Below are 12,883 nucleotides of genomic sequence, written 5' to 3' on the forward strand. Positions count from 1 at the left end.
CCGCCAACAACATGCCACTGTCTGACCCAAAAGGTCGGGACTAGCCGGAAAAACAGTCCTCAGTTTCTGCAAGTGGGTCGTCTGATGATTGGTCCTCAAGTTGCGAACGAGGAGGGTGGAGATGAACAGGGCTGCCACAGCCTGCTTGGCGAGTGCTTCTTTCTCTACCCCGGACAGGACTAAGACGCCGGGACTTTGGAGCCAAGTCCAAAAGCATCTAGCGGCTAGGTTTCAACCGAACACCAGGTGGCTAAATCGGATATTAGCTTGGGAAGCCTTCTCGAAGTTTGTGATGATGAGCGAGATTTGAGGATGTATAGGTACTCATGGAGAGGATCATTCTGCAAGCTAGGCCAAAGCCGTGTTATCTCGTGGACCACCCTAAATCTGCCCGAATATTGAGATAGCTGCATAAATTTAGGAGGGCAGGCGACCGGAGAAGAGGCACCAGAAGCAGAGGCTGAACAAAAGGTTTAACAAGGTCAAGCTCAACTAGGTAAACTGCGGTCCCCCTGTCTGGTCGAAGGCTCGGTAAAACTACAAGAGAGCCGCCTCTTAAGGGGCTTTAGGGGCCAGTCCAAGATATTTATTCAGTCACACTGGGTAAGGCAGCTTTTTCTTTCTTCAGTTCACATCGTGGTGGCATACAGAGGTCGCCAAGTAGGTGCTGGCAGTGTGTATCAAAATGGGTAGCCAGCGCATGGCTTCCAATTTGTGTGGACAGGTAACCTGAGAGTTCTGAGAGATATTACCCCAGGGAGTTCGTGAGAGCTTCCGGTATAGTCCAATGTAAAGGCAGGTTACAAAAGAGCAACATCAAGGGATCTATTTCTCAACAAGACTAGGTAACCGATTGAAGTTTGCCCCCCCCTGATGAAAGGTTGTCGTCAAGGCCCTTGCAAACGACAGCGTTCTTAGGCTGACGATTGAAAGAACACCTCCAATGGTTTTTGTTACACTGGCAGCCTGCACAGGCAATACCAACCTGCGAGTCCACGACGCACTCAGTAAATGGCCCAGCCTTGTTCTTACAACGGCCACAGCCCTCTTGGACAATTTGTCCGCTGGTCTGGACAACCAAAGCTATCATATTAGACCGATCGTTCCAATTATAGACACGTTTCTTGTCGGACTTGGGCATGGTTGTCCGCAAGCGAGCTGGTCGTCGATACTGCCCGGTGTCCAATTTGCAAGCAGATTATTCTTCATTCGGTATGTGGTTATTATGACTTGCCGGCTTTTCTAACATCCTTCTTATCACATAGGACACTGCCCCCTGTGAATGATTGATGCGCCAGAGTTGCCCAACCTCTTGCTCGTCAAGGATAGCAACCTTGTCTTGTTCCATCTCTGTGTCAGAGTCCTCCTGGGGACTGGTCAACACAAGAGTGGACGAAGAGGTTTCTTGTTAGCTCGACGACCCCCTCTGCATTCCCACCGACAGGAGGTGCAGGGAACCTTGCAGTAGGGAACTGGTGTAATGCCTTCGCGCCGGAGAGGTGTCCCCTTGCCGGGAGATCGCCCTTTCAGCCGAGTTCCCCTGCATGGCACAAGATTCCGAAGACTGTGGGAAGGCCCTTGGCTCTGAGGCCTAGATGAGGGTAAAAAGGTCAGAGAAATCGCTCCGCGAACCCTGATGTGAAGGGCAAGTTTGAGGATGGAGGACTAGATGTACGTACCAAGTTCTGATCCGAGTCCAACAGCCCATCTCGCCCCTCTCTCTGTGTTGGCGCTATAGTCTCCGCACGCATGGCTGGCATGGGTCGGCTGTCCCCAACAGTCCCTTGTGTTCTACCTCATCATTGGTGGCAATGAGAGGCAAAGGAATGTTGAGGCTGCTGCCAACCTCAGCAAGAGAAGGCTGTATCCGATCAAGGCCTTCGAGTCCAGACTCTTTCGAAAATCTCTTTGCATTGTGGCTCATCCTGCTGTGATAACGTTCTACGATGTTAAGGCCGTCGTTCCTCAGCTTCCTCTCGGTTGTCGACGCAAGCTCCAGTTCTTCCTCCACGCTGCCTAGTTCCCGTTCCATGCTGACCAGTTCTCCTTCCGTGCTAGCCAGTTGTGCCTCCAAACTTTTCTTTTGTGCCTCCAGACGTTTCTTTTGGTCTTTCAGACTTCCTTCTGTGATCTTGCCATGCTCTGCTGTCGATTCATTTCCTCGGAGCCATCCCAAATAGACCGGCCCTCTCTCCTTCCTCTCTCCATCTAATTGTGAGACTTCCCTCAGAGTGACTGTGATGTTTTCTCAGCCCATTGTGAGTCATGTTGTGCGCGGCGTTTCTGGATCGTGGGCTCGCCTCTTTCTTGCTTGATGTCCTGGAATCCATGGGGAGAGGAAGCGATAGCGATAGGTTGGTGATGCTTGGTCCCGAGCTCGTGAAGAATGGGGATGAATGAACAAGATATAAACTTGTGCGTCCTCGTCCACGTCAGCTTCGACTCTTTTGCTGCCTCCTTACCAACCTAGGTAGGTATGCAGGATCCCGCCAACTTGCCCTTCTGAACGAACCATCGGCGTTGTCAGAGTTCCCGAGTGCCTCCGCCGACAATATCTCTCATGATGGGCTTCATGCATTGGTGCGGCTTGGAACCAGGCCGCGAGGGAAGCCGGCGAGATATGCCAAGCCGGTCTGTTGTGCACACTTCAGGCAGCGGCAAGATTTCATGGGAAATGGCCATCATGGGCGTCAGTCCAAAGATGATAGCTCAAGTCTCTTGTCCACGTCCTCTTGTCCGGTGCGGTGTGCCCATCTTGCACGGTGCGTGATAGAATACACCTGCTGGCTGCTGGCTGCCGGCTGGTTGTGCCATTGGTCAACACGGCAGTGTCTTCATAGCAAACAATGCAATACGAGGCGGAGATCCATCTTAGTGCCCCAATGTAGCAGTCCGCAGATGGTGACCCAAGTCTCTCCTAGTCCTAGTTACATGTTTCAGTCGGCGGACAGAATGCGGCTGCCTGGCTGCACCTTTTACGTGTTACCCGACGAAGGCGATGGTGTTTCAATTGAAAATACTGAACACAGAGAGGCCGTTGGAAAGACGAAGAAAGAGTATAGATGAATATGGAATGAACGGCCTCCATGGGTCGCTCAGCGGCATCAAACTCAATTTGTGCAGCTTTGCACAGCTCCTTTTCACACCCCACACTCCACACCCAACCACCAGGCGGGTTTGGCTACAAACCCCCTCCCCCCTCCACAAAAAAGAAGAACAGAAAAAGCGGTCCCCGGCGTGCCCCGGCTCGGACGGGTGGCAGCACTTATCGAGCCGCCGGTAGCCCGCCGTTTGTTTGGACCCACATAGCTGGAATTGAACGAATGGGCGCTGCAGTTCGATGCAGCTCACCCAACCCTGTTGAGACAGCGCCAGGTTTGCAAGCTGAAGACGCATCAACGAAACGACAAAAGCTGCGGCCCTGATGACTTATTGAAGTTGTCCCTGATCCTGCCTGGTCCTACTTGTCCGCAACTGCCTGTTTCACAACCCTTCTGTCAAACTTCTTTGATCACCCACTATGAACAACATGTCCATCAAGCAAGAGGCTGACGATGGCTCCAACGATAGACTGGCCATCTTGGAGAATCAGTATATTGAGGAGTACAAGAGACGGCGCCAACAGAGCCTCGAGAAGACCTCACATGGCGTTGCTGTCCAAATCAAGCCCATGTACGATCGTCTGAAGATGGCAACCCAGAAAGCCGAGAAAGATGCCGAGGAGGTGGGTTCCTGGGACAAGGAGCTGAGGAAGGTCAAAGAGAAGATCTTGCGGCTTGACGGAGAGAAACCCCGGGCGATGAACTACAAGAAGACAGTTGAGCAGAAAAGAACAAGGCTGCTCTACAGTATTGCCGATTCATAAGCGCTTATGGAATCAGGAAGCCGTGCCATGAACAGCTGCATTGCGGACCAGTACGCAATTGAGATGAGCACCCAGCCCAGCAGGGCAAATTGCGGGGCCCGAGTTGTGGTCGACATTGACTGCCTCTCTTTGGAGGACTTCACGCCGCGGGTCAAGTCCCACGTGGCCTACATGGACTTCTGTACGGACATGGTGCTGAGGCCTGTTGACTTGGGCACCGCTAAAGCGGAGGCGTCCCGTGCTGGCACACCATCGTCGACACCCGACTATAACATCAGCGTTCCCGGACAGTGCACGAGTACTGCAAGACCGAGAACCGGCGCTGAACCGCCCTCTGGTGAGGAATCATTGCGCCAAGTGTCGCAGCTGACTTTGAATCTTTTGTGCCCCAATAGCTTCAGTCCAGAGCAGAGACCTGCCGACCTCACCACCGCAGCAGCGGAGGCGTCCCCCCGCTGGTAAATCGTCGCAAAGTTCAAAAAGCAATTCCAGCGTCGCCAAGTAGAGCACCAGCACAGTTGGACGTAGCAACGAACACTCCATACCAGCCTCCGCCCCTCGCAACCTTAACATCGAATCTTTTTTCGCTTCCAGTGAGTACTATTGCCCCGAGTTCGGGATTGTGATCACCAACTGATCTTCTGCTCACTCCAAACATTGCGGTTTCAGCCCCGAAGTGAACGGTCCGCCATTCACGATCATCAGATACGGGAGTCACATGGTCCTGGTGCTAGCTCTGGGGGAAATTTGAGATCAGCCAAAAGAATGATGACGGGACTACGGCGTTCCATCTCTCCGAGTCGTCCCAGTCTCCTATTAGCCCAGGGTGTCTCTGAGCATGAGAGTGGCTCAGAGTCTGAACATGTAAGCGCAGTTGCCTCTTCTTCTTTTTGACCACTGTCTAGCGACCGTCTTCGGCAGGGACCTTTGCTCCCATTTCTGCTGCCTGTATTCCATGTCTTTCCTCTTTGCTGCTAGGTTGAAACGCCACCCGTCTTTCTTCTGCCGTATAGCAAAACTGCTTAGGTATTTGGCACCCCACTGACCGTTCTTCTACCCCTTTGCAGGGCCCCACCGAGGACAAGTACCCCCAGCTGCCACCGTTGTTGCCGCCGCTGCAACCAATCCCAGGTTTGAGCATGATAAGGATGGAAAGGTGTCGTATATAGGCAAGAAGGCACTTCGTGGGATCTACCATAACTGCATCAAGAAGAGTGCGGTGATGAAGGAGATCTTCTCTCAACAGGTATGCCCACTTGAACCCAAAGCAATTTGTTCCAGACACCTGGCTAACAAGAAAGCAGTTCATCAGGCCAGCTAAGGTGTGGACGAAAACCGTCGTGGGGGTGGGCGTGAAGAGGGACCACCGTCGCAACCCCATGTACAACTGGCAGCCACATGCCGACTGTGAGGCTGCCCTCGCACATTCTCGCGGTGATATTGCTCCAGAGCCCTGCGATCGATGCAGGGAGGGTCAAGGCCGGTTCGCCGAGTGTGTGGTGATGCCGGGCAAGTTCAAAGGTGCCTGTACGAATTGTCGGTGGGCGGCAAAAGACTCGTGGGTGTTCTTTCCGAAGGCAGTAGTAGGCAATGGCAGCTTGAGATGCTAGGTCCCCAGCTGGATGGTTTCTTTGGTCTGCGACTCTCAGTTTTGTTTAATGTTATCGAGGTCGATTGTCCTGGCAAGCAAGGCTGCATCGCGCTGTGAATTCTCGACGTTGTGATTGGCTCAAGATATCCAGCCTTGTAAGTGGTTGTCTTGGCGACAGCCGAGGCTCCAGTTCCTACGGTTTTCGACAAGGCTCCCAGACCATTATTGTACCGTTCCTCTGCTCTCACTGTCAGTTATTTTTGTTTATTCGGCTTGACTAGATGGGAGATTTATGCTTGTGTTGGCGGCGCAAAGGCAATGGAAGCCTTGCGGTGACGTTGTTACGCAATAGAGCTCTGAAACAGTGCTCAAGCAAAGTTGTTGGCCCATTGCGCAAAATGATACTGTTTAGCTATCATGTTGCCTAAAAAGTAAAGAACTGGCCTTGACGAAGTGAAAAGATGGCACAACATGGAGCCGTGAATTGTCCCGTGCAGGAGTGAGAGTTACATGTGATGTCTCATCAACCACATCACCATTTTCGCCCTCAACTAAAGCTTTTGCATATAACCTTCTCAAATACCATGCACCGGAAACTTGAGCATGGAGGCGGGGCTTGCATTTGCACGCAAACAACAACATCAACACCATATAAATGGAGGGGTCCTATCACACTCGAGCGTACATTTGTAGTGCAAGTTGAATGAGATAAAACTCTGGGTTTCGGCAGTTGTGGTTGGAAATGTGGTCGATGACGTGGTCGACGATGTGGGGCGGATATTGGTGTTTCCCGGCCCCCATTGCCTTCAATTTCTCCATCAATATCATGATGTCAGATTATGAGGAGAGTTGCGGGCCATTTTAGTTTCTGGTTGTCCATTTTAAGCTGATAGAATTGTCATGTTTAACGGCACGTCGTTTCTTGGAGGTTTGAACAACATGTGCGCCTACCAGCTCTCATGCCTTTGCTTCCAGCTTGGTACCCACAGCATCCACAGTACCTGAAAACACAAGACCTGTCTGGGATTCTCTTGACGTGTAGTCGAATGGCATTTCCCTTGCCGCATCGGAGCTGCTGCACATTGCCATATATCACCCACCATTCCAGGAGAAGAGCAGCGCGGATGAAGCCTTGGTTTCACTACAACCAATGGTTTGCCCAACACGATAGAAGTTGGCAATTTTTGGACAGATGAGAAAGGGGTGTTGCGTTCTTCTTACTGCTCGCAATCATGTCCCCTGATTATCCTAGGAGACAGACCTCACATCCGGTAGGCTGATAGCATTATCTCCATCTTCGTGTTTGACCACCTGCTAGCATCTCAATGCCCAGTTCGGGTTTGACTCTCTCCAACAGGACGTCCAACGGGACTCACCATATGCAGGCTTCCCTACCAAACCCAACTAGTTCTCCGCTCTTAGGTTTGGGCTGAGACAGATCTGGATTTCACGACGGCGAATGAACATGGAGACGTGCTAAACGGCAGCACTCCATCTTTGGTAGAAAATGACCGCCTCTCGCAAGTAAAACTATCAACTGCAACCCCCAAATTGGTCAACAGCTATTGCTTCGCACCAGCAAGTACACTCCCTGCTCTTGAAGTGCCTTGCTTGAAAACGATACGGGCAAAAGCTTATGTCTGTGTTCGAGGTTCTTACACTGTGTTGTCACCGGCATATACTTACCACCGTTCTAGATTCTATAGGATGGAAACCCCAACTCGCGAACCAGAACAGAGTACCCCTGGGGCTCCTAAGAAAAAGACACCAGATCTGGTGGCGGTGTCGCCGGTTCATTGTGCTCTTTCGGAGCCACAAACAAATGCGAGTAAGTGTCATACTCTCAGCTTCGTTTGTAATAATCTTCTTGGTGTTCATACATATGTCCTCGCCAAGTAGATTCCTCGACTGACTCCTGCGCAGCACCAACAACTGAGATTCCTTCGCACGACTGACCACCCATGGTAGGCGGAGAGGAGACGGTGGGCGGGCAGGAGACGGCGGGCGGTGAGAAGAGCCCCTAACAGCGACAACAGCGCGGACTGGAAGAACAGGGCGATCGATGAGAGGAAGATCAATGGGGAGGATGAGATGAACCGGGAGAAGGAAATACCCTGACTGTACCGCATCCTTCTTTGCTTGTATAGGTAACCAAATCAGCTGTAGGCCAATACAGGATGGACGCGATGCACACAACGCGAGACGCTCTCTCCCCACGTGGATATGCACATCATTTGACCTCCAAACATAATATGTGGTGGTGATCCATCATATTTCCTCCGTCATCACGCACGCGACCCAAGGGCACCGGGCCATGCGTGATGCGTGCCGGGTATCGGGTGGACTGGTTCCAGCAACTTAACGGCATGGCGTAAATTATCCCAAGCACGCCGGGTTCCCTTCACGCAGGCGGTTATATAATTGTATCCAGACTATTTCAATTTCTCGAGGACGGTCGGTGGAAGTTGTCGACTTCGGAGTAGGCGCTTGCGAATTCTCGGGGTGACCGCGGGGCCAATTTGTGTTGGCGGACCTGAGGTTTTGGAGGCCGCCGGGACGCTTCGTCTCTGTCGCGCGGCAACTGAGTATTAGAGATGTACGTATTCGAAAGCCTAGGCGCGGAGCTGGATTTCGGCAGTGTTACGAGCAGGCAGAGTGTTGCGCCGGCGGAAGGGCGCGCGCGGAGGGGCGCGGGGGTTGTCGAGCGGGATTTCGGCAGCGGAACGAGAACGCCGCGGGCAGCGGGGGTTGTCTGGATAGAACGGGAGTTTCTTAGGGTTAGCAGGTACTGGCTAACAGATAGTCTCAGAGCAGCCTTTCGGATGCCCCTTGCTGAGCTGGACGCAAGGCTGAGTGAAGCTGCGCCATTGCTTTCATCTCGATTGAAGGTGAGAAGATTGTAAAAGTGAGGTCCCTTTGGGTAGACAGAACATCGCAGCTGTCGTTGTTTCATCCGCTGTGTGTATCGCGGTGTGCCGGGATTCGAAGGTAGTGCGCTTGCGTGGTGTCTCCGGCGGCCGGGCCTGTTGTCGTAGATGTCACTGGGCGCGCTGGCGCCCAGTGCGCTGTGGCAGCTGCGTCAGGTGAGAGGGACGCTTGGTGTGAAAAGGCCATTTTTTCAGGGCGCCCCATCAGGCGCACACTCTGGCATAGCTTCAGCTGCGGGGTACCTGATGGATGGAAAATGCGAAGATGACTTTTTCAACATGCAGGCGGTCATGGAATATATGTGGTTGCACTCCATGCAATCACCAAACTAAGGACTGGAACCAACAATCGGCATACATCATGCATCTACCAGCGACCGAGTTGCATTGGGAAGTAAATCATCGTCCATCCATCCTCATCCGCGTGCCCCTGACACGGGTTAAGGTTGTATCAATGGAGAAGTCATCATTCTTCTGTGACAAGAACATCACACCCTGACTTCAACAACCCATCTCAACAGACAATATCACTTCTCACCGGCACTGAAACACATAGGAAGTGCCATACAAATCGATGAAGATACTATGTAACTGGCTTATTTATTTTCAATAAAGCCCTTAAAACCCTGTGTTACCGCTGTGCAGCCCGAGTTGGGATTAGGGTTGTATATGAGTCCTGAGCGACGCCATTCTATTACTCGCCTACATGAACAAACCACCCTCACCGCATTTTGTCTAATACAGAATGCAGTGAAATCATTTGCTCAGAAATGCAGGCTTTAATGGTATATTTGTCTGTTGATTGTTGTCTATGGGCCAATGGAGGGCATATTTGCACGCGCGCCACCACCTGCAAGGGCCTCATTGCCAGGGTTTTATTTGCGATGGCTCTTATTGCCCGGCCTTGAATTTCCAGGCCAACTCCCAGGCTTTCAACTAACTGCGTGCAAGTAGGTGTGGCTGGGAGTGGTAATGTGGTTGATGAAGTGCAAGTCAGGATGTATATTACCCTAACCCCCCGGGGAAACACACAGCTATAATTTCTCCAGTAGAAAGACAGGTGGCTTACGTTTAATTTGTGGGTAGTTCAAATGGCCTGTTCGATTGCCCGCAGGTTGATTGAAGAGGGCGAGGTTGGTGATCGTGCGTGACGGTGGAGTGTAGCCTAGACATGTGACAAGTAGTACAACTGGGCACTGTCGGATGAAGAATATACACAAGATGGCTTGGTTCTCCCAATTTTCGATGCGAATGAAGCCATCACCTCCCCTCCTCCCGCAACGCCTTCACCACCTCCTCACCGCCTCGGATCCCGCTCCTGACAGCCCCATCCATATACCCCTTCCAAACCAAACTGGTCTCCGTGCCCACAAAGTGTACTCTCCGCCACGGCTCCCTCAGCGGATTGACCGTCACCTCCCCTAACTCAGTCAACACCCCCGGACCCATCACTGCAGTCGGCGCGCCATCCGCATACTGGTTCCTCTTCCAGGCAATCTCATGCACCTGAATCGGCTCCGGCACCTTCGCCCCTTTCAACACCCCCGACCCCTCAAACACCTGCTTAAACTGCGCCCAAACCTTCTCCCTCCTGACCTTTTGGGCGTACTTGGACAGCTCCCTTGCAGGATCACCCACGATGAAGCAAGTGATGGACCACTGGTTGTCCTCCGGCACGGAAGTCTCCCTCGTAAAAGAGACATGCCCAGAAAGCGGTGCCTCAAATGTCCCAGAGAGCCCGGCCTCACGCCACCATGGAATAGCCCAGACATATATGATCTTGCCGTACGCGCCGATGGCTGTACCCTCTGCCAGGATGGATTTGGATGGCGGCAGCGCGGGGGAGAAGGAAATGGTCGGGTACAGAGCGCTGGGCAGAGAGACTACCGCGCGCGCGGCCCTGAATGTCTTGTTGGCGGTCGTGACAACTTCCACACCAGCCGCAGACTGGCTAACGGATTTGACAACGCTGGTGAGGTGGATGGACCCGGAGGGCAGCTGGGCGGCGAGATATTTGGAAATTGTCTGCGTGCCTTTGTTGGCGCGGAGATATTGGCCACCGTCGGGGCCATCAGAGACGAGGTTGAGGATTCCGGTTCCGCTCTTGAAGTAGTTGATCATGAACAGCGCGCTGACCTCGTCACCTTCCACCCCTAGGAGAGCACGCGCTAGGTAGGTAGCGATGATGGGTGTCGAAGGGGACTCCAGGAGCTCTTTGCAGTACTCTGTAAAAGTCAGGCTGTCCAGCCGTTTGGCGTCGGGCCCGGTGATGGGATCTTCCAGGTCGGAAGCATCAGTCACTTTTCGCAGAGCGCCAAAGAGGACAGCAAAGGCTGCGGCTTCTTCTTCGTCAACCTAGGTTTGTGTCAGAACAAGCACCGCGACAGTCGGTTGGGCTGCATGTGTTAGGGGCGCTTACGAAGAGTTGACCAAAAGGAACAGAGATATAGCTGCCGTCTTCAATCTGCCGAAGGGTGTTGCCCTCATCCAATTGCTTTTCAGGTTTCAGGCCAGCCTTGAGGAATAACTTGTAGATCTCGGATTGACTGCTATCGTTGATCCAGGCAGCGCCAAGGTCATTGACGCCTTTGCCCTGGCTCGAGGATTGCACCGACAGCGTCTTGCCGCCCACACGATCAAGAGCCTCTAGAACAATAACGGAGAAACCTGCATGTTGGACCTTGACAGCTGTTTGAAGACCGCTGAGCCCGGCGCCAACAACTATCACATCGTACTGTTTGTGGTTGGTGATCTGGATCTGGTCGGACATTGCGAAAGAATAAATGGCGTAGAGCCTTCAACAAAAGAAAATCGTGTTGAAGCTTGAAGAATCTCGAGGGCATACTGTTGCCATGTCGTTATTTAAATGGTAAGCCCTTCGGAGGAGACTCAGTAATCGCCTGCATAATGCCAATGTCTTGCGATGCGAGCCGGCCGAAGATGCGACGCCGAGATACAACCAACAGACAATATTCCACTTGGTGTCATCCTCCCTCGTGTCAGCCAGGGAAGCCTGACCTGGATGGTTGAAAGGCCGAGCGATAACAGTTCTCACGCTCACCCGCGGCCTGCGAGCTTTTGGAGTGACCGTGTCTGGAAAGGCATATCGAAGGAGAGGAAAGATCCAAATTTTCTAGCCAAGACAACCAATACAGATCCATCGGCACCCGCGGCGGCCGTGGGCACCCTCTTGCAGGTGCTCATGCATGGGCGTTACAACAGATGTGCCCAAGGGGCAAAGCACAGCCTTTGGATGCGAGCAAAACGTTGAATGATCAGTTCATTCGAGGACAGCCTCACCTAAACCACCAGTTTACACTCCCGTTCAGACCGCCTTTGTAATCCACGCTTTTCACGCTGTGCCACCATCCTTTGGGAATGAAAAGCGAATCCCCCTGAGATACATCAACCTCCATCATCTCCTCTGGTGCTTCCTCGGTCCAGACCTTTGTTGTCAGCAAGGTCCTCTCTTCGCCTTGCATCATTTCGTCCCCGCGAATGGTTGAGCTCCCCGTCTGTCCCAGTTCTGCTTGAACCTTGCGGAATAGACTCTTGCCGAGGCCTGGTGGTAGAAGCCTGATCACCTTTCCTCCATAGATCTGACAGAAGTAATTCGGATTTGGATCACAGTGCCATGGCGTGTAGGTTGGCTCTAACCCGAGCCAAATACTGGAACCATACACGTCGCCCTTGCCCGCCTTGAGAACAATCTCTGGTGTCGCCACATCGCCTTGGAGAGTGGCCGGCAAGTCAGATATCGGAGCCTGTGCGATGTAGAGCTGAGTGACGCGCTGGAATGAAACCTTGACAGCATTGTAGCGCAGCGCAGCAGACATGAGGGAAATTGGTGCCTCGAAGCGGAGGAAGCGGTGGTGTTCGTCGTACTCATCGCCCAATTGTTGTTTGATGTCATGAAGGTAAGACGAAAGCCACAGATGGGGCCAACCTATTTGTGTTTTGGCCATCCAGCTGATGAACCGGTCCACATTGTCGCCATCGAAGCCTCTGGGACGCCATGTGGGAACCGTGAGCTCATACGGGACCATTTTAACGTCGAATGGATGAGTGAAATGCTCGGAAAGAGCTACAGCTGTCTTGTTTATTGTCCTGGGCACTGGGTGGAATTCGAACCACTTTGTCATGGCTTGCGAGGCTTCTTGCTGCCCTTTGATGAGCAGAGGCTCATTCTTCTCCATGGCTTGCTTCCGAAATTCTTCCACCCCGATGGGCCCCTGGATCTGACGCGCAGCACATAGTGATCTCCTTGAGGCTGGTAGAAAAGACGTCCTGCGAGACCTTGTGAAAGGCAGCCGGGGAATTTGGTGAAGTGTACAGCGCATGGTCAGCGGCTGAGAACGAAGAGTTGACTTGGTCTTCATCATTTGCTAGCAGGCTGGCATCAGACTGGCGACCTGCGATTGGATGGAGGGGCTGGAGCGAGGGAAACGCGGTGGCACGTGACCGCTTACCGACCTCTTGGGACTGACACCTCGCCTTTCA

General features: G+C 52.7%; 4 protein-coding genes across 4 annotated transcripts; 2 read left to right on the forward strand and 2 right to left on the reverse strand.

Moving 5' to 3' along the window:
• Window positions 1–3,529: 3,529 nt before the first annotated feature.
• On the forward strand, window positions 3,530–4,327 carry QC763_403926 (uncharacterized protein; the record flags this gene model as incomplete). The annotated part of the gene is given in 2 exon segments (XM_062912039.1): window positions 3,530–3,848; window positions 3,867–4,327. The coding sequence occupies 2 exon segments, from the start codon at window positions 3,530–3,532 to the stop codon at window positions 4,325–4,327; spliced, it is 780 nt and encodes a 259-aa protein (XP_062765642.1).
• Window positions 4,328–4,703: 376 nt separating this feature from the next.
• QC763_403925 (uncharacterized protein) lies at window positions 4,704–5,548 on the forward strand (the record flags this gene model as incomplete). Its single annotated transcript, XM_062912038.1, has 3 exons — window positions 4,704–4,719; window positions 4,933–5,111; window positions 5,170–5,548. 3 exons carry the CDS (start codon window positions 4,704–4,706, stop codon window positions 5,473–5,475), a joined length of 501 nt encoding a protein of 166 aa, XP_062765643.1. The 3' UTR covers window positions 5,476–5,548.
• A 3,606-nt stretch (window positions 5,549–9,154) lies between these two features.
• Window positions 9,155–11,153, reverse strand: QC763_403920 (uncharacterized protein; the record flags this gene model as incomplete). The annotated part of the gene is made up of 2 exons (XM_062912037.1): window positions 9,155–10,738; window positions 10,803–11,153. The coding sequence occupies 2 exons, from the start codon at window positions 11,151–11,153 to the stop codon at window positions 9,644–9,646; spliced, it is 1,446 nt and encodes a 481-aa protein (XP_062765644.1). The 3' UTR covers window positions 9,155–9,643.
• Window positions 11,154–11,679: 526 nt separating this feature from the next.
• On the reverse strand, window positions 11,680–12,762 carry QC763_403910 (uncharacterized protein; the record flags this gene model as incomplete). The annotated part of the gene is made up of 1 exon (XM_062912036.1): window positions 11,680–12,762. One exon carries the CDS (start codon window positions 12,760–12,762, stop codon window positions 11,680–11,682), a length of 1,083 nt encoding a protein of 360 aa, XP_062765645.1.
• Between the last annotated feature and the right edge of the window lie 121 nt (window positions 12,763–12,883).

The sequence above is a fragment of the Podospora pseudopauciseta genome, chromosome 4 (genome assembly GCF_035222475.1).
Source record: "Podospora pseudopauciseta strain CBS 411.78 chromosome 4, whole genome shotgun sequence".
Taxonomy (NCBI): domain Eukaryota; kingdom Fungi; phylum Ascomycota; class Sordariomycetes; order Sordariales; family Podosporaceae; genus Podospora; species Podospora pseudopauciseta.